The sequence below is a fragment of the Hypomesus transpacificus genome, unplaced genomic scaffold, assembly GCF_021917145.1.
Source record: "Hypomesus transpacificus isolate Combined female unplaced genomic scaffold, fHypTra1 scaffold_127, whole genome shotgun sequence".
NCBI classification, from domain to species: Eukaryota; Metazoa; Chordata; class Actinopteri; order Osmeriformes; family Osmeridae; genus Hypomesus; species Hypomesus transpacificus.
In genome coordinates, this window is record NW_025813704.1 from 117,569 (window position 1) to 137,793 (window position 20,225).

General features: G+C 48.8%; 3 protein-coding genes across 3 annotated transcripts; 2 read left to right on the top strand and 1 right to left on the bottom strand.

The window, feature by feature from the left end:
* The first annotated feature begins 1,148 nt into the window (after positions 1-1,148).
* trim8b (tripartite motif containing 8b) lies at positions 1,149-9,893 on the top strand. Its single transcript, XM_047050754.1, has 5 exons — positions 1,149-3,638; positions 6,151-6,246; positions 7,530-7,795; positions 7,945-8,060; positions 8,256-9,893. Exons 1-5 carry the CDS (start codon positions 3,036-3,038, stop codon positions 8,933-8,935), a joined length of 1,761 nt encoding a protein of 586 aa, XP_046906710.1. The 5' UTR covers positions 1,149-3,035; the 3' UTR covers positions 8,936-9,893.
* A 3,263-nt stretch (positions 9,894-13,156) lies between these two features.
* arl3b (ADP ribosylation factor like GTPase 3b) lies at positions 13,157-15,204 on the bottom strand. The gene is made up of 6 exons (XM_047050749.1): positions 15,135-15,204; positions 14,383-14,526; positions 14,185-14,301; positions 13,875-13,925; positions 13,588-13,773; positions 13,157-13,476 (listed from the first exon to the last, which is right to left on the bottom strand). The coding sequence occupies exons 1-6, from the start codon at positions 15,135-15,137 to the stop codon at positions 13,429-13,431; spliced, it is 549 nt and encodes a 182-aa protein (XP_046906705.1). The 5' UTR covers positions 15,138-15,204; the 3' UTR covers positions 13,157-13,428.
* A 334-nt stretch (positions 15,205-15,538) lies between these two features.
* sfxn2 (sideroflexin 2) lies at positions 15,539-20,106 on the top strand. The gene is made up of 12 exons (XM_047050747.1): positions 15,539-15,636; positions 16,490-16,718; positions 17,286-17,456; positions 17,621-17,719; positions 17,930-18,005; positions 18,089-18,174; positions 18,353-18,413; positions 18,627-18,693; positions 18,972-19,021; positions 19,491-19,540; positions 19,627-19,674; positions 19,840-20,106. The coding sequence occupies exons 2-12, from the start codon at positions 16,564-16,566 to the stop codon at positions 19,937-19,939; spliced, it is 963 nt and encodes a 320-aa protein (XP_046906703.1). The 5' UTR covers positions 15,539-15,636; positions 16,490-16,563; the 3' UTR covers positions 19,940-20,106.
* The last annotated feature ends 119 nt before the right edge of the window (positions 20,107-20,225 follow it).

Consider the following 20,225-nt stretch of genomic DNA (forward strand, 5'->3'; position numbering starts at 1 on the left):
TTGTGCTGATTCATAATCATGTTTTTTGTCAAGAAGAACGTCAGTGATCATCGCGGTGAAGCAGGCCGCCAGAGCGCGTGCGTGGACACGTGTCTTCTACTTGTGACGAGTTTTAGCTGCCCTTAAGGAAATAGTTAGTAGTGAAATGTGTACAGATAATATATGTCTCTTTCATATTTGTTTATTACTAATTAAACTAATAACAGTTGTCTATGAAAAGTGTAAATTCCGTGCTTTATAAGTGTAGAGCTTGATGTAGAATCCGTTGGCATCTCTAATGGAGGATCGCCAGTTAGCTTGCTAGCAACTCACAGTCGCACGTGCTCCACGTTTGTCTCATCCCAGTAGGTATTTATATGACTAATTTTAATACAAGTGTTATGCTTGTAGATAATAATTTGTGTTGTAGCATCAACGCTTTGTGCTTTTGTTTATGACTATCATATTAGTTCGTCATTTCCAAGGATTGCTATGCAGAAGGAGTGTGATTCCATGGCTCGTTGTGAGCCAAATATAGCTAGCTAGCTATGTAGCTAGCTGTGGGAGCGCGGTTGTGAAAAGGTGGTAAAATACATTGTCATTTAGCAGACGGAAGTACATTGAGTCTTCTTGTATGGTGACATTTAGCTTTGAGTTGATGCAGAAATAACCATTTAGGACCTCCCCCCCACACACACACCAATCACAAAATAATTTTTTGGGGTCATGCTGATTTTGTTGTATTAATTGTATTCATTTAACAGGATATTTTAAGCCACTAACAGATAGTGACTTATTTTGGGCTGGGTCGTCTTTCTCAGTGTGAAATGTGTTTGAACGCTCATTAGTTTGTGTGATGACTTAAACCTTAATTTGAAATCAGTTATCCCAGTTATTCCGCCCAATTTGACTTAACTTTATTTGTATTGTATCTTATCATTGATAAGCCTTTCCGCCTCACGTGTTTGGGTGTCTTAATCTGTCTCACATACATGCGTGGTTTCCGGTATGTACATTCAATCTATCAGGAGGCATTGTTTGATAGTATACTATTTAAGCATGAATATGATTCAATGGCTGTGGTCTGTGCACTCGATTCAGTGAGGCCTTTCCGTCCCTGCTCCCCCCTCTCACTGCGTTCCTCATCTCCTGCCGGTTGAAAACGCGACACACATCGGTTGTGTGACAGGTCACGTGACAGTCGGGGAGCGTTGATCCGGAAGGTGGGGGGAGCCGATGTTTCTGGGACTATTCCAGCTTGCCTGCATTCCTCCTCTGGCTGTAGCCTACCCGAGAGAGACAGAGAAGGCAGAGAGGGGGAGAAATCACAAATGATTATTCAAAGGCGTATTGGATTTATGTTTACCATCGACGCGGCTCGCTCTGGACACAACAACGGGGCTAGGCCTTGAAAATGGCCATATCTTCGTGATTGGATTTGCAAATACTGGAGAGGAGACTTTGGAAATGGTGGATTTTATTTTTTTGATGTTTCTATACAAACCTTAAAACAAAACGAGCGTTGGAAATAACCTCCAGATCCCCTTTCGAGGCGATTTCGCTTTTTTTCACGAGGATCGCAAGATGGCTGATGACAGCTACATTTAACAAGGACAGAATATAGCGACGGCCCCTTTAAGATTAATAGAAGGGTATATTTTTGTAGGCCTATTTGTTCACAAATTATGTATACTGATTGTATGTGATTTAATCAAGTGGAGATATGTTGTTGGCTAAAGCTCTTCTGACAACTGACCAAATTCGTCTAGGAGAGACCAAAGATAGGAGGCCGGAACATATCTTTGGTTCGAGAGACCTTCGATAGATCTGTCGGTGGAACCCAAAGGCTCGTAACAGCAGCCAACATTCCAGCGGATTCTAAAAACCCTTTGTTTTGTGCGCATGAACTGGAGTCGCCTATTATACGATTAACTATGCAGTACATAGCTTTTAAATGAGGCCTTGTCTATGATATTTTTTTCGTAAGCCTAAAAGGCCGTCATAAGCGACACAAAACACTAAAGTGAGAGAAGTCGGGGCCCTGTGTACAGATATGTGAGCGTTGCCTGTGCCATATAGCTGACGTTTTAAGCTTCATGGAACAAATAAGCATTTAGTATGTCGCTATTGTGTGGATCAAAGTGCGTCGCAACGTGAGGCAATGTTTATTGAAGGGCTAAGGATACTTGTCACATGATACTAATCTCCAAATCCGAATATTCTCTTTTTATTTCAGCGGTTGTCCACTAGCTGGTCAGTGTGTTTTAATGTACGGTTAATGCTCCCAAAATAGACCGTCTAAAATTGGGGAAGCGGACGAAAGCGCTGTGAGCTTGGAATGCAACGTTTATTTGAACAGCCGTTTCGTCAACCCTGAGGAAACTATTGATTCAAAGATAAACCGTGAGCTGGTTCTAAATACGTGGACCTACCAAGGGTGTGGAGAAGGGGCACTTAAGAACACGCGATATATGTTTTATTTTATGGTGGATTTTTCGTTCTGATTCGGTCTGCCACCGGTCAAACCGAGGTTGAAGTTAAGACTGTCAACCGAATGTATGTCATTAGCAACTAGCAGAGATTCGTTAACCTGTAAATTAATAAGTAAGCCGGTCGCTGAGCCATATATTGTGATGTTTAAACCTTGTTGCTTGGTGTTTGTTGCCAGATACGCCAACAAGGTGATTATTCATGCGTGGAAGCTGACCGTAACTGTGTGATAAAGAGAGAAGTGGAGCAGCCTTTTACTGTCATTTGCGTAACGTCCGGCATAAAGTGTGTTGTAATAACAACGATGTTGTCGTCATAGTTGCTCGAGCCCTCCGCTCCTGTTCTGGAATTTGCCTACCTGCTCGAGCTTGGAATTAAGCAATATACGTTTTCTGTCAGGGAGAAACACAGCTATCCACAAACGACCATTTTTTTAATATACCTATATCTTTTACAAAAGGTCCCGTATTACAGTATTTTTTGTGTGTGAAAGTAGATCACTTCGTTTATATCCAAGAGTGCTCTCCTCCAGGTAGAGACAAAACAAAAACCTGCCACAGATTTGCATGCCTGCCTCCAACATGGCGTCCGACTCGGCTGAAACCTGGAGGAATTGTTTTGAGGAGGAGCTTATCTGCCCCATCTGCCTCCACGTGTTCTCCGACCCCATCCAGCTGCCCTGCAAGCACAACTTCTGCCGGGGCTGCATCAGCGAAGCCTGGGCCAAAGACTCGACCCTGGCCCGCTGCCCCGAGTGCAACCACGCCTACACCCAGAAACCCACGCTGGAGAAGAACCACAAGCTGTCCAACATCGTGGAGAAGTACAACGCCCTGAGCGTGGAGAAGCCCGCCCCGCCCGCTCTGCAGTGCATCCTGTGTCGCCGCGGGCCTCCCCTGCCGGCTGTGAAGGTGTGTCTGCGCTGCAACGCCCCCTGCTGCCAGTCACACGTCCAGACGCACCTGCAGCAGCCCTGCTCGGCGCTGGGCCACCTGCTGGTGGAGGCGGAGGCAGTGAAGGCGTGGACGTGTCCACAGCACGATGAGTACCGGCTGTACCACTGCGACGCGGAGCAGACCGCCGTGTGCCAGTACTGCTGCTTCGCACGCTGCCAACCCAGCCACGGCCACGCCGTCACTGACGTGGAGCTGCGCCGCAACGACATCAGGGTGAGGGGGGAGGGGCCAAGGGGGGTGGGGCCGTGGTCGTTAAGGGATGCTCGTTAGGGTTGCACACTCGTTGAGTCACGCGTTTTAATGTGGTACACAGGCACCAACGTGTACTGATGGTGACTTGCAGTCTCACACATGCCATCATCAGCTCACTCTGATATTGACTATTGCACACACACACCTCGCTTCAAAAGCTTTATTATTTCTATAGATTATTTGGTATTATACCCTCCTAGCTGAGTCTTTGCCAGTGCGTTAATCTGGTTCGACTACAGAATATCAGAAATTGTGGAAAGATTGATCTGGAAGTGTGTGTGTGTGAAACTCCCAATGTATAAATGTTTCAATTGTATGCGTTTCTCAATTGTGATCTATTCAAACCCATTCTCATCTGTTGGAATGACAAACAATGAGGTAGAGGGTGGAACAATAAGGGGCTCTCTGCCTGCCTTATCTCCCCAGCACAGGTGCATCCTAGCTGGGGCTGGCGGCAGGGGAAGGGGGGGTAGGAGTGGAGGAGGATGGGATGGGGGAGAATTAAGTGATTTGTCACTCCAGTCTATTCTGTGGTTTCCTTTTGGCTTTTCTGAGAATCTCATTCTGGTTTGAGCTAAAGCTGGAGGGGCGGAGCCTGTTAGCAGCTGTTAGCCTGCATGCTAACAGTGCTTCCTGAACTGACTCCTGCTGTTAGCCTGCATGCTAACAGTGATTCCTATCCCCTGACCTGGCTCCTGCTGTTAGCCTGCATGCTAACAGTGCTTCCTGACTCCTGCTGTTAGCCTGCATGCTAACAGTACTTCCTGAACTGACTCCTGCTGTTAGCCTGCATGCTAACAGTGCTTCCTAGCTCCTGACCTGACTCCTGCTGTTAGCCTGCATGCTAACAGTGCTTCCTGAACTGACTCCTGCTGTTAGCCTGCATGCTAACAGTGCTTCATGACTCACAAGATGCCGTTTCAGGTTCTCTCTCTTTCTGCCTCGTGTGTTTGAGGTGGGTGCAGCAGGTGCCATCAGACCAGGGTTAGTCAGAGGAAAAGCCTCCTTACTCATCTGGAAAACCTCTGTCACACACACACAGTGTCAGGAAAGGGTCCTCTGACTCATGTAGGTTTTCATCTGGCCTCCTGACTGTTATTAACACCATGTAATTTGCTCAGAATCTCCAGATCCCGGAACCATCCACACAACGCACACCCACACCAGACCCATGCACACACACACCAGAGTCGTCCTCAGCCCAGGACCCAGCCCCTCTCCCCCCCCCCCCCCCCCCTCTGGGGCCTGCCTGGAGGAGGATCCACTGAGCTGACATATTCCTGAGACACCGTAGTGCAGCCCAGCGGAAAACAAGGTTGAGAACCGCTGTTCTAAAGGGAACCCCAGAAATCCCCCCACCCCCCCATAGTCCAGCACTCTCCCACCCCCCCTTAGGGAAACCCCAACCCCCATGTTTGAACTCCCTCCAGAAATGCCACTGCTGCTACACAGGGCCCTGCCCTCAGCTCCAATCAGGTCACACCTCCAGGTCACACTCCATGCGGGGGGGGGGGAGCAGTGATCTGTAGAGATCATGTTTGTAACCCTGAGGAGGGTGGAAGGGGGGGAAAGTCCTCATTAGTCTGGCGTCCCTGTGCCCAGGTCCTACCACACATAGCTTTGTTCTTGCCTGGCTGCAACGGCAACTGTCTGAATATACATAACCATATTGTGTGTGTGTGTGTATATATAACACCTATACATATATATTGAAGCAATGACCTTGCCCTTCTTCTGTGTCTCCTGTGCCCACCTGTGGTGTTGAAGTAGAGAGCTCAGAGGTATAGGAGAGTTTGGGTTCTCTGTTCTGGTCTGGCTTTAGCTCGGCTAGCTAGCTCTCTGATGCTGGCAGGGCGGGCTAGCTAGCAGCAGAAATAACCGGTGTTGTTGTGACAACAGGGACTAAGTCACAGATTCCCTGGGCCTTGAGTGTGTGAATGTCCTGTATACTGCTCAAAGGAGGGGAGAGAGGGTGGAGAGGAGGGAGGAAGGGGAGATGGGAGAGGGTGAGTAAGGGGATGGAGGGAGGAGAGGAGAGGGAGAACAGAAGGACAGGGTAAGGGCAGAGTAGTGGATTCCCCACCTCTCCCTATTCTGTCCATTCCTCCTCCTCGACTTCTGTTGTTCTTCACTCACTCATGCAAACACAGCATAGCTTCAGGTTTCCATGGCAGCGTGCCTCCCTCCCCCTCGATGGAGCGGTTGAGTTAGCTGGTTGCTAACGACGACGCCCTCTAGCTAGGGGTCTTATCACCGGTCATTCAATACTGACAACCTCCCTTTTCCCCTCTCTTGTGACCCCCTTTATCTCTCTCTTTCTCTCTCTTCCCTCTCTCTTTCTATTTGATCTCTTTCTCTCTCTTCCCTCTCTCTTTCTATGTGAACTCTTTCTCTCTCTTCCCTCTCTCTTTCTATGTGAACTCTTTCTCTCTCTTCCCTCTCTCTTTCTATGTGAACTCTTCCTCTCCCCCAGCAAACCCTCCTGAGGCAGCAGGAGTGTGTGGAGGAGAGGGTGCAGGACATTGAAGAGCAGCTCTGCAAGCTGGACTCAGACAAGTGTGTGGTGGAGGTACGTCTAACACACACACACTCACTCAAACACCGTCACACTGACAGCACAAACGCTTTGTTGGATCTGGCAGAGGTGGGGAGCAAAAATGTTTCTTAACAAGTTTTGTATGCTTTGTGTTTCTGTGTGTGCTGTCTCTGTGTGCGTGTGCTGTCTGTGCGTGTCCTGTCTGTGTGTGTGTGTGTGTCCTGTCTGTGTGTGTGCCCTGTCTGTGTGTGTGTGTGTGTCCTGTCTGTGTGTGCGTGTGCTGTCTGTGCGTGTCCTGTCTGTGTGTGTGTGTGTGTCCTGTCTGTGTGTGTGCCCTGTCTGTGGGTGTGTGTGTCCTGTCTGTGTGTGTGTGTGTCCTGTCTGTGTGTGTGTCCTGTCTGTGTGTGTGTGTGTGTGTCCTGTCTGTGTGTGTGTGTGTGCCCTGTCTGTGTGTGTGTGTGTGTGCCCTGTCTGTGTGTGTGTGTGTGCCCTGTCTGTGTGTGTGTGTGTCCTGTCTGTGTTTGTGTGTCCTGTCTGTGTCTGTGTGTGTGTGTGTGTCCTGTCTGTCTGTGTGTGTGTCCTGTCTGTGTGTGTGTGCCCTGTCTGTGTGTGTGTGTCCTGTCTGTGTGTGTGTGTCCTGTGTGTGTGTGTCCTGTGTGTGTGTGTGTCCTGTCTGTGTGTGTGTGTCCTGTCTGTGTGTGTGTGTCCTGTCTGTGTGTGTGTCCTGTCTGTGTGTGTGTGTGTCCTGTGTGTGTGTGTGTCCTGTCTGTGTGTGTGTGTGTCCTGTCTGTGTGTGTGTGTGTGTGTCCTGTCTGTGTGTGTGTGTCCTGTCTGTGTGTGTGTGTCTGTGTGTGTGTGTGTGTGTGTGTCCTGTGTCCTGTGTCCTGTGTGTGTGTGTCCTGTGTCCTGTGTCTGTGTGTGTGTGTCCTGTGTGTGTGTGTGTCCTGTGTGTGTGTGTCCTGTCTGTGTGTGTGTGTGTGTCCTGTGTGTGTGTGTGTCCTGTGTGTGTGTGTGTGTGTGTGTGTGTGTCCTGTCTGTGTGTGTGTGTGTGTCCTGTCTGTGTGTGTGTCTGTGTGTGTGTGTGTCCTGTGTGTGTGTGTGTGTCCTGTCTGTGTGTGTGTGTGTGTCCTGTCTGTGTGTGTGTCCTGTGTGTCCTGTGTGTGTCCTGTGTGTGTCCTGTGTGTGTCCTGTGTGTGTGTGTGTCCTGTCTGTGTGTGTGTGTGTGTGTGTGTCCTGTCTGTGTGTGTGTGTGTGTGTGTCTGTGTGTCCTGTGTCCTGTGTGTGTGTGTGTGTGTGTGTGTGTGTGTGTGTCCCAGGACCGTGTGTGTGAGCTGAAGGAGGAGGTGCGTCTGCAGTACCAGCGCATGCAGCAGCTGCTGGAGGAGGACCTGGGCCGGACCCTGGAGGTGCTGGACCGCGCCCAGGCCCGCTTCTGCCAGGACAACGCTGCCCAGGTGCTGCTGCTGGGGGAGCAGAGGCACGAGGCCCAGAAGCTGCTCCGCTCCGTCCAGACTGCCTTCAGCAAGGCCGAAGACCTCAGCTTCATGAAGAACACCAAGCCTGTCAGGATCCTCACCGACAGGTGGCCTGAGGGGGGCGGGGGCCTGAGGGGGGCGGGGGCCTGAGGGGGGCGGGGGCCTGAGGGGGGCGGGGGCCTGAGGGTGTCTTAAGTCATCAGTGCTTTTTTTCCTGAATGGATTATGTTTTGGTTTTTAATGGGATTGTATGCAGGTCCCAGGCGTGTGTGGGCGGTGCCCTGCCCCCATACAGGGTGGGCAGTCTGAACTCCAAGCTGTTCCTGGCTGAACTTTCCAAGAGGGAGAAGGGCCTGAGGAGAACCCTGGAAGGTACGCCACCTCTGCACCTTAACCATACCTAACCCTACCCTCAACCGTAACCACACCTCAACCACACCTTAACCATACCTAAACCACACCTTAACCACAGTTGGGGAGTTGTTACTGCTTGTACCTCTTGTTGGTGTCTTGATGCTAATTACTGATGTTTTGTCTCATCCTCTTCTTATTTTTCCCCCTCTCCAGCTCCCCTCACCCCTCCCTCCTCCTTCCTCCAGTCCGTCTCTGCGTACCCCAGTGGCCTCGGCTCCGGCTCGGGGGCGGAGAAACGGAAACACTCGTCGGCGTTCCCGGACGGAAGCGGAAACGCCGGGAAAAACGCCGCCTCCGGTTTCAAGGACTCCTCCCCCTCTTCTTCCTCACTGGCCAAACAGCCATACCTGGGTTCTAACTCCACCCCCGGAGAGGGCCAATCCACCAATCAGCAGCCTCTGGGCCCTTGTGGCCCCTCCCACATGAGCGAAGGCAGCGGCACAGGAAGTGGCAGCGGGTCTCTAACCAATCACCATTCAGGGTCTGTGTTTAGCTCCTCCCACTTCCCTCCCGGCAGTGGTAGCTCCTCCCAGCAGGCCGTCCTGCCCCAATATGGCGGCCGCAAGATCCTGGTGTGCACCATGGATAACTGCTACTGCTCTGGGGTGCCCTCCGTGTCGGGCCACCGCGGCCACCCTCCCTACCCACGCACAGGCTCCTTCCCCTGGGTCAGCACCCAGGACTACCCCCCTCCCCCGGGCCTGGCCTCTGGAGGGGCGTCCATGCAGGGCCTGGCTGTGAGGGACTGGATCGACGCCTCACAGACACACAGACATGCAGACTTCTATGGCCTGTATGGACAACCCTCGGCCAAGCACTACGTCACCAGTTAACACTCACACACACGTAGATACACACGTAGAAACACGCCCTCACCTAGACACACACACACACGTAGATACACACACGTAGATACACACCTTCATCTAGAGACACACAAGATACTCATGCAGACACAGTAATAGTCAGCATCCCCTTCCATGGTCTGTGGACAGTCATGTGTAGTTAACACACAGAGCTACACGCACACGCTCGGGGGGGGCAGGGTTCATCTATATACGATTTTCTTTCTTTTCTACAGTCTACGATTTATGTAGTGTATTCTACATGTGTTTGACAACAGCACCTGCTCAGTCTGGGGCACTTCAGCTCAACACAGCATCTTACACTATTAGGAGGGGACGCCTGCTTTCATCTGGGGAGAGAGAGAGAGAGATCACCTCAGACTGAAATTGGGAAGACACGGTCATGGGCTTTCTAAAAGCTGAGGTCACTGTTCTCCCTCTGAAGTGTCTCTGTCCAGTGGTGGCGAGGTTGGATGCCTTATTAGGATTCTTCTTATCCTCATGTTCTTATGATGATGTTATTAGGATTCTTCTTCTCATCCTCATGTTTTCCTCTTCCTGTCTGAAAAGGTTGTGTAGAAACGACGGTTAGTTCTGTTTCATGTCGCTGCACTTTTGCCTCCTCCTCTGGACAGAGGTCCGGGTCGTCTGTCCAACTCACAACGCTCTTCCAAGCTGCCCCCACGCCGGACACCCACAATGCACCTGTGGACGGTTGGAGACTGGTTGTAGAAATCGCCTGAAGGCAAATATCCAAAATGGCCAAGCCTTGTCCATGGCAACCCCCCCCCATCCCCCCCTCCCCCAACCTGCAAGGCAATGGAGATATGGTAACCAGACCCAACTCTAAACTAAAGGACCCCCAGCCTGCTCCCTTCACCAGGAGAGGGGGCGGTGGGGTCCAGTCCTCCCCCAGTGAGGCTGCTGGGAGGACCGAAGGTTTCTGTCTGGAAGAGACTGTCTCCGTTAAGGACCAGTTGCTGCCACATGGCTGGATTTCATGTTTGTCTTAAAAGACTCTTGATTCCGAAAGTGTGTTACTTCCTGGACTGGACAGACCAAACCAATCAACCCCCAGCATCTGGACTCGGGTGGGGTGGTGGTGGTGGGTGGGGGCTGATGATGCTGTAATTGTACTTCCTGCAGGGCAAAGATGTCACTTCCTGTCAACAAGCACACACGCTCCTGGCTTCCTGTTTGCAGCTGAAAGCATGCAGGGAAGAGTTTTATAAGCACTCAGAAAAAGACGAATAAACGATACGCAGTTTTAAAAAGTGTGTTGAGATGGACAGGAGGATTTTTTCCAATGACTTTTTTCTAAGGAGAAATACTGGACTTTTCAGTGTAAGAACTGTCATAAACCCTGAAAAGGAATTGTCACGAGAAAAAGACGACCAACAGAAAAATGTTAAACTATTCTTTTTTTGTTTTGTAAATATTTTGTGAAATGAAAAACAGTACACAAACATGTTGTTTTGAGGAGGGTTCCAATTAAATCAATGAATAAAAAAAAGAAGTTCATTTCAATGTCTTTATTTTTGTGCTGTCGGAAGTGAGGTCTGAGTTGAGTCTTTCGGCTGGGCTCTTTAGCCTTGCAGCACAGACACACAGAGCCATTAGCAGCACAGACACAGAACTGTTAGCAGCACAGACACACAGAGCCATTAGCAGCACAGACACAGAACTGTTAGCAGCACAGACACACAGCTGTTAGCAGCACAGACACAGAGCCATTAGCAGCACAGACACACAGCTGTTAGCAGCACAGACACAGAGCCATTAGCAGCACAGACACAGAACTGTTAGCAGCACAGACAGCCGTTAGCAGCACAGACAGCCGTTAGCAGCACAGACAGCCGTTAGCAGCACAGACAGCCGTTAGCAGCACAGACAGAACTGTTAGCAGCACAGGAACAGCATGTCTTCTGTCTCCTACTGCTCAGGTCTGCGGTGCAGAATACGGCACAACTTCTCCATGCAGAGAGGACATTTCCTCTTGGCCTCGCCTTTCATTCAGAGTACCCTACACGGTACGCTCTCCATCCACTAAATACGTTGTTCCTACGCGAGCAGCCAGAGCCACGTGTCTGATCCGGACCCGACTGTGAAGATCGCTAGATCTATGATGAGTTCAGGGGGTTTGGGAGAAACATCCATCACAGCAAACATGTTCCAGCCTGGCCAGAGATGCAGAGCAGAGATGGAGAGAGAGGAGAGCGTCATACAGAAGGGACATACAGGGGTATTGGTATAGCTCAGCGTCGGTCTTCTCCCTCCACACCCTCTCCTCTTCATCACGCCTGTTTTCTCTGTGTGGACTGGAGGAGAACCTGAGGTGTTGGAAGTGCAAAGTGAAACTGCCGGGTGCTTTTCCTTCCTCACACACTCAAACATAATTCACACGTCTGCATTCTCTCTTTCTCACACTTGCGCACAGCTGCCTAACAGCTGTCACATCCATGAGACCAGCAGCAAACACACTGCCTACATTTCAGAGGTATGCATCATAGTCTCACACACACACTGGCTGGCTCCTTCAAATCGCCCACACAAGGGGGGAAAAAAACGATTTTATTCAGTGATAAAACAACCACAGAACTTTGTTTTCAGTTTCAGGGCGTTTTTACAGGCGCCTGCAGATAAAACGGAACAGCACTGACAAGAAAGTGCCGGCATCTGTGCATGAACTCTTTGATTCATGTGAAAATCATAGCCAGCGTCTGAGAACCGTCTTGAGTCGAGGCAAAAATGTCCTTGCTTGTATTTTTTAATGTGATTCAATAAAGTGTCACGTTTCTCTGTTGGAATCCATTGTAGTGAAGACGGGGTAGGGAAGGAGGGGAAATGAGGGAGGGAGGGAAGGAGGGAAGGAGGGAGGGAGGGTGGATGGGGGAGGGAGGGAACAAAGACAGTTCAGTGCGACTGTCCGAAGGGTGCTTTAAGTGTTGCACAATCAGAATCTTTGTAGATGGAGTAGTAGAGACCATTCAAGCCTCTCTGGCCTTCGGAAACAATCCGGCCTTAACCCCGGAAAGAATCCACACTCACTCACACAGCTGGAGGTTAGTATTTCACCCTCTGGAGAAGATGTAGGAAGCTTCCACATTCAGGGCAGCCTCTGCTGGACAGGCCTGCTCTCACTGGAGCACCAATACAACCATGCAGTGTCTTTAGACTGGGGCCCACACACACACACACACACACACACAGCCTTGCTGTCCTCCTCAGTCGGCTCCTATCACTTCCAGCTGGCCCTACCTGCCAGTGTGTGTGTGTCCACATGTCCTCTATTACTACAGCCTCAGTTCATATCCCCCTACCCAGTCGTGGGGACATATGCATAATGAGCAATGCTGCTCTCTGCCAAGTAACCAGCACAGAATGAAGTTGAAGGACACTTGTTTTTGTTTTTTTACTCACAAGTGTTTATTTGCGTACCTTCAATCCTTGGTCAGATCACATTCAAGAATATCAAAAGGAAATAACTCTGTTATCTCTGTAGGCCAACTCAAGACTAACACAGCTAAAAACATCTGGTACCACATTTCCCCGTTAAACTTGACCTAGAGACATGTGTGCAAACATTATAGACTACATGGTACAGACCGGTAATGTGCAGAACAGGAATGCAGGGTGAAGTTATTTACAGTCAATCGAAAATGTAGTGCTTATCTATTTGAATTCATAGTGTTTCATCTTTACATATTAACATGTAGTGTATCATCTGTTGACAGGGCAATAAAAGCACAGAAGATCATTATTCTCAAACTTTCTACCTAACACGCGCTCCACACCAGCTGTTTATAAGCATCTTGAATTCTACTTCACCATAAATAATTACAAAAATATACCTCACTTCAAACAGGGCCATAGCAAGCATACAGCCATCATTGAATACAAAACAAAACACACACACACAGTAGCAACCTGTCAGAACGACAGCAGGATGACGAGAAGACAGATCAGCGAGTTCTGGAATGTTAAGGGTTTGAGGAAAGGGCGTATGAGATGAGCGTAGAAGTTCTATGAGAGAATGTATGAGTTTCTAGAATGTTAGGGGTTCTAGAATGTTAGGGGTTCTAGAATGTTAGGGGTTCTATGAGAGATTGTATGAGCTTCTAGAATGTTAGGGGTTCTAGGAGAGCGTAGAAAGGGTTCTAGAATGGTTAGGCTCAGCTGGAGTCGGGTGTGTCATCTGGCGTGTGTTCCTTTTAAAGGCCAACAACCTTCCCCTTTATTAGCAAAAGTGGGAGTTGTAGTGTCTTTACATGACTAAAAGTTTAGTAAACGTGTATGAGGGGAGCCAGGGGGGTAGAAAACTCTTCAAGTCCATGTTGGTCTTCGAGTGTGTACATTCACAGGTTCTCCCTGTCCTCCCAGGGTTTCAGTGTGTGTGTGTGTGTGTGTGTGTGTGTGTGTGTGTGTGTGTGTGTGTGTGTGTGTGTGTGTGTGAGACACACCAGCGCATCCTTTGAGCCGAGCTATTTCTTCTTGGCGTTGACGCTCTTGCAAACCCAGTTCATGCCCTCCTAAAAGGAATAAAGACACGCTTGATGAGAAACAGAAACCAGGTCCTCCACCCAGCCAGCCTGTCCACAGCTCCCCGTTCCCCAGGCCTGAGCCCTCATGTCTGGGCTCACCTGGACGCCCTCCCCGGTCAGGGCGGAGCAGGACTGGATCTGCCACACGCGGTCCCGGATGGTGTGCAGGTTCAGGCCCTCAGCAATCTCCGAAGCTGGTGCTGCCGTCAGGAGGTCCTGCTTGTTGGCGAAGATCAGAACTGGAACCCCACTCAGCTTCTCCTCCTCCAGTAGCTCAGCCAGCTCCTGCAGCACACACACACACATTTTCAACATCTGAGTATATGCATCAAAAACACATCAAAACATAACAAATGGACACTAGTCACATTTAGGAGAACACCTACCTGCCCTGTCTCCTCAAACCGCTTCCTGTCAGCGCTGTCGATGACATAGATCTGTAAAACACAGCAGCATTTACATCATCATACTCGCTAGGTGGGTACAGCTCGGTGGTTAGAGCATTTCACTGGCATTTCACCAGGAGCATTCTAAGAGCGCTGTAGAACGCTCTTAGACCGTTGCTAAGAAGCTCTTAGCGTTAAGAGCTTCGTAACGAATCTGGGAAACCCGGCCAATATCATTTCATTAGATGCTGGGGTCTGAAGTGCAATATGAACCCCCTGGAGCAGTGATCTGTGTGGTGATGCAGCTCACCAGCACATCCGTGTTCTCAAAGTAGTTCCTCCAGTACGGCCTGATCTTCCTCTGTCCTCCGATGTCCCACACGTTCAGTTTGAAACCCTGAGACTGAACGCTTTTGATGTTGAAGCCCTGAACAGACGGAAGGAGACGGTGTCAAAGGACATGTCTAAGGTGTGTGTGTTGTGCGTGTGTGCGCGTTCCCCTCCGTACCTGCGTGGGGGTGATGTGGCTGATATCTTCAGACGCTAGCTGTTTCAGTAGGGTAGTCTTCCCTCCGTTATCCAGCCCCAACAACAGAATCCGAACCTCCTGATCCGGTGTGCTCTTCAGCTTGCGCAGGATCGACAGCAATCCCTGCAACAGAGGCGTTTGAAAACGTCATTTTACAATTTACAGAACCGCGGCAGGGAAATGGAGGACAAACAGGAGCAATATATACTGTATCCTGTATCATTAAAACATAATAAAGGCCTTCGAAATAATAGCAATAGTTGGCTAGCAGTGCTGCTAACTAACATGAAAAGATCTTGCCCTTACTGTGGCTTGCTAGAAATCGGAAAGCGATGGAAGATAAGAAGAGGATGTTTTTCCGCTAATGTAATTTTTACTGTACAGTACCTACTCGTTCTCCCAGATGTTGGAAGTGGCATCGAATCAACAGCGCTAGTGCTGCTTGCTAACTAGCTCGCTAGCCGACCAGAAAACGTTAGACAACTCCGAGCTGTGTCAAGCTGGCTAACGTGCTAGGCAGCTAGCTAATCTCATGATAAATCGATTCTGAGCAACACAAGACCGCTGCAGTCAGCTTTTAAAGTAAATGCGTTTTTTCTCCGCAAGTTAAACATTCCCAAAAAGCTACTATAACGTTGTTATATGCAATAAACATTAATGCTACTGATTCACACTGATATCCGACATCATTTATATCGTGAATGCTATTTATTTGAACGAAATGAACTCACCATCTTGTTGCTCTATCTGCCCAAGACGCTGCCGAGGTTACTAGGGGGAGTGACGTAGTACACAAGTCATACGCAAGCGCAGGTGGAAACGCAGATGGCGCATCTTTCGCAATTTTTTTGTAACATCAAGCAACTTGAAAAATAACTTTTTTAATATGAATCTGGTTTAATATTTTCATATAAACATATTTTTATTGGTAGAAAAAAATACTTGTTCGCCAATGTTCAAATTATTCACAAAAATATTCTATTACTGCCAATATTTTAAAAACACGATTTATAAGGGTAATTGCAAGTAGGATGACTTTCTTGACATATATTTTTTTTATGTTTCATTTTAATATTCATTTTCTTGAACACAGATGTTACAGGGCGGGATCTGTCTCAGGCTCTGATTGGAGAACGAGACGCCACATGCACCCTCCCCTGACTACACCAACCACATCACAGAAATCTCACTGGATTTCGTGACAGATTTACAGTTGAGCCGTCCACGTTTTTGGTAACGTACATTTTATTACTTAAAGAAACATGAACTACATATTGATGCAGTCTAAATATGCCTCATCTGCAGCCGGCCGCTATACTGAATTATTGTATCTTAGTAACTTTGAAAACAAGTTGCATAAGTCTTGTCTCGGCTACAGATTTGTTTTGCGTTAAACAAGATTTAAAAAATGTATTTACAGTGTGCATTGGGAGGTGGGTTGTATTCACATGTAGTTATGTCAACACTACGAGAGCCGGATATATTAAAAGCATGTCTTTAGTATTTAGGCACTAGTCCAAATGGGTGATTTGAACACCAATGATTACAGTGAGTTGATCCAGTCTAAAACTAACCCCCTTCAAACGCTGCAGGCACCCTAGTCATACAGCATATCTACTCTTTTATGTCCTCTCTCCTGCTTCTCGCCCCCCCCCCCCTCTTTTTATTTACTCCCCAGTTAAAGTAGGTCATGTTTGGCCCCTGCCTGTTCAAGGGTCCAGAGGCCTGTGTGCCTCATTCTACCCAGCAGGGTTCAAGGCCTGTGGCCTTCGCAGTGTAAACATCCAGCTGCTGCAAACTCCAGCCCCACTGCTGCTCTGGGGTCAGGGATCCTTGGGATAAGAGAGAGGTTGATGGGGGAGAGGTTTAGGGGGGAGAGGTTGAGGGGGGAGAGGTTGAGGGGGGAGAGGTTGAGGAAGGGGAGGAGGGGGTTTGAGGAAAGTCCTGAGTTTGAAAGCTAGGTTTTATTAGTGCCAAATTTTATTTCCATACTAAACGAGTATCCGGATCATACAGTAGCAGGTGATGTTAGTTTGCTGGATGTTAATCTTATTTCAGTAAGCCAGCCACTGTGTGTTTTGAGCAGGCTGGCTTTGTAGAGGACCAGGAAGCAGTCCCTCGCTCTGGGTCAGTTTATTCTGTGTGGGGTGGAGGGACACGATGGCTGTGAGTGGGTTTGACATGGAAGCTCCTCGCTGGGATCAGTCCACCTTCAGCGGCCGGCTGAGGCACTTCTTCAACATCACGGACTGGAGGACAGCCCTGCTCCCAGACGCTCGGCTGGATGAGGCTAAAGCACTGGTGGAGGGCTGCAGGTACACACACAGAGAGAGACACAAACACACACACACAAACACACACATGCACAGTACAGAGTATTTCCTCATTTCTTTAGCACTCATCAATGATGCAAACTTTTTTTTCAAACCTTTTATCAAACACAAAAAAGTTTCAAGTTGATTTTTATAATTTTATTTAGTTTTTTCCAACCTTTCTAAACCTTTTTTTCTATTTTTTCTTTCAAACTTTCTAAACAGAAGCCTATAGCATAAAGCAAAGAACAGAGTACAATAGAGTACAGTAGAGTCCTGAAGCAAGCGAGCTGAAGGGGAAAGGGAAACTGAGTTCTCCAGAACTGTTTGCAAACTCCAGCAATTTCTTTAACCTAATTTTCCTCACTGTGCAACCGTTTTTCATAGAATGAACCATAATGTCATTTTTTGACAGTGAGAACAGACACTCGGTGTAGCTGAGCCTTTATGTTACAAAACCAAGATGTTTTAAATTGCGGTTCATAGTAAAGTTGGTTCATCGCTGCATCCCTATTTGTTATAGGTATGGAGGTTGTCCTTTGCAAACAGGTTCTATGTGGTTCTCTGCAGGGCCGGTTCGGTTCCCCCCGGCACCACAGAGGAACAGCTTCACTACGCCAAGAAGCTGTACGATTCTGCGTTCCACCCAGACACCGGGGACCGCATGAACCTGATAGGACGCATGTCCTTCCAGGTCCCTGGAGGCATGGCCATCACAGGCTGCATGCTGCAGTTCTACAGGTACACACACTCATCTGATCACACATACTCCAACACGTATTCTGTATATACACCCACAGACAAAGAATTGCAATGGTCTCTCTCTCTTTCTCTCCCCCCCTCTCTCTCTCTTTCTCTCTCTCTTTCTCTTTCTGTCGCTCTCTCCCTCTCTCTGCTCTCTCCAGGACAGTTCCTGCTGTGGTGTTCTGGCAGTGGGTCAACCAGTCCTTCAACGCTCTGGTCAACTACACCAACCGCAACGCAGCCTCTTCTATCAGCTCCAGGTAGACCCCACCCCACCCACATCCTATCAGCTCCAGGTAGAGCCCACCCACATCCTATCAGCTCCAGGTAGACCCCACCCCACCTAATCAGCTCCAGGTAGACCCCACCCACACATGCCTCCTCCAGGCTCCTACTCTGAGACCCGTCTCTAGCCCTGGTCTGGACTGGTCTCCTCTACTCTAACCTTCGCCCATCTCCATGTGTCCCAGGCAGATTGGAGTGGCCTACTTCTCAGCTACCAGTACTGCTCTGGCTACTGCAGTGGGGCTTAATCTCTACACAAAGGTACAGTAATACATACACACACACAGTGCTATGGACATTAGTTTCCATTCTACTTCCTGTCTTATCCCCTCCCCTTCCTGCAGAAAGCTCCTCCCCTTGTGGCACGCTGGGTTCCGTTCGTGGCAGTGGCATCCTCTAACTGTGTCAACATCCCCATGATGAGGCAGCAGTGAGTCACTACAACACTAAACCATCACCTCAACATCATCCAACAGTCACTAGCAAACCAACCCATCACCTCCACCAGGAGTGAATCAACTGTTAACCAGACACCCTGAGGTTCAGTCACCAACACTGTGTTCACACCAATCACACTCAATCATCTCATCTCCTCGACTTCTCCTCAGGGAGCTCCTGAATGGCGTGGCTGTGACAGATGATAGCGGTGCCAGGCTGGGCCAGTCCAAGGTAGGCCCGGGGATCCGATGACCAGCTGGATCAGCTGTCACGTTCAACCACATCGCAGCTACGGCGATGTAGTCGAGGCGATAACTGTGTTTGTTTCTAGAGACTATGGGGATGGGATCTGTGTGTTGTTTCTCCTGTAGAGAATATCTCTGTTCTCTCTCTGTCTCCTGGAGAGAGCCGTTATAGTGTTATGGTCTGTTTGCTCTCTTATAGAAGGCAGCTGTGAAGGGCATCACACAAGTGGTCATTTCCAGGGTCGTCATGGCAGCGCCGGGAATGAGTAAGTGTCATGGTGGGGTGTGGCCAGAGCTGTAGTTAACTTCCTGGTCCAATACTAGGTCGAATTTCACATTCATATTTCACTGCTGTTCCTTGATCTTACGCTGTACTTTTCATATGTGCTATTTCAGCGTCTGCTTAATGAATGAAATGTAAATTATATTGATCGTAGCTCCAACCACATGTTATTAACGATATCATAGTTACTCATCTAAATCCATCATGAAGGTCCAACATTTGATGTCTCACCCTCCTTCATCCCCCACTCTCCTCCTCTAGTCATCCTCCCCATCATCATGCAGAGACTTGAGAAACATCCCTTCATGCAGGTGAGTTGTGTGTTTTGTTGTTGATTTTTTAGTACCTGAGTGACTGCTTTCTTAATCCCAACACCTCTGAGAAGCTAGCTGAGGTCAGTAGCTCTGTATCCTCTGAGAAGCTAGCTGAGGTCAGTAGCTCTGTATCCTCTGAGAAGCTAGCTGAGGTCAGTAGCTCTGTATCCTCTGAGAAGCTAGCTGAGGTCAGTAGCTCTGTATCCTCTGAGAAGCTAGCTGAGGTCAGTAGCTCTGTATCCTCTGAGAAGCTAGCTGAGGTCAGTAGCTCTGTATCCTCTGAGAAGCTAGCTGAGGTCAGTAGCTCTGTATCCTCTGAGAAGCTAGCTGAGGTCAGTAGCTCTGTACCCTCTGAGAAGCTAGCTGAGGTCAGTAGCTCTGTATCCTCTGAGAAGCTAGCTGAGGTCAGTAGCAGGCTAGTGACGCCAGCTGGTGTTGACTTCAAGCCTGTCTTCTGTCTTCACAGAGGATCACGTTTCTCCACGGGCCCCTACAAGTGATGATGGTTGGAGTTTTGTAAGTTGTTCATTCTTACATCGTCTGCCTGGCCCACACACACACACACACGCACTGTAACAATCCGCTCCTGTTTTGTTTTGCAGTCTGGTGTTCATGGTGCCAGCTGCCTGCTCTGTGTTTCCTCAGACATGGTAACCAGACCGTCACAGTCTCACCTGCTCCTATCACTGCATCTCACCAGCCACTACCTGTGTGTGTGTGTGCGAGAGTGTGTGCGCATGTTTTTTACTCATTACACAACTCCATGGCTGAATCTTGACAGGCTGTGCGCATGTGTTCTTGTGTCTGTTACACAGCTCCATGGCTGTGTCGAAACTGGAACCGGAGCTGAGAGACTCCATCTTGCGTCGCTATGGAGACAGTGTTCAGTATGTCTACTTCAATAAGGGCCTCTGAAGACGTCCACATCAGCCATGTCCCTGGAGACACAGAGACACTCTCTGATATTATCTTGACACACGTTTACGCATGTAGCAGATGCTTTTATCCACAGCCTCTGACACACACTGAGTCTATGAGGTTTAACTTCAAAACTACTGTTGACCAATCTGACAGGCTGGTGAGAAAAAACGACAAAGAGTTTATTTTGATTAATTTCATTTTGAACCGCTGTCTTGTGTCAAATGCACTCAGAGAGGTGTTTCATCTTTGAAAGAGACTTGAGCAGGTTTGTCAGATGTCC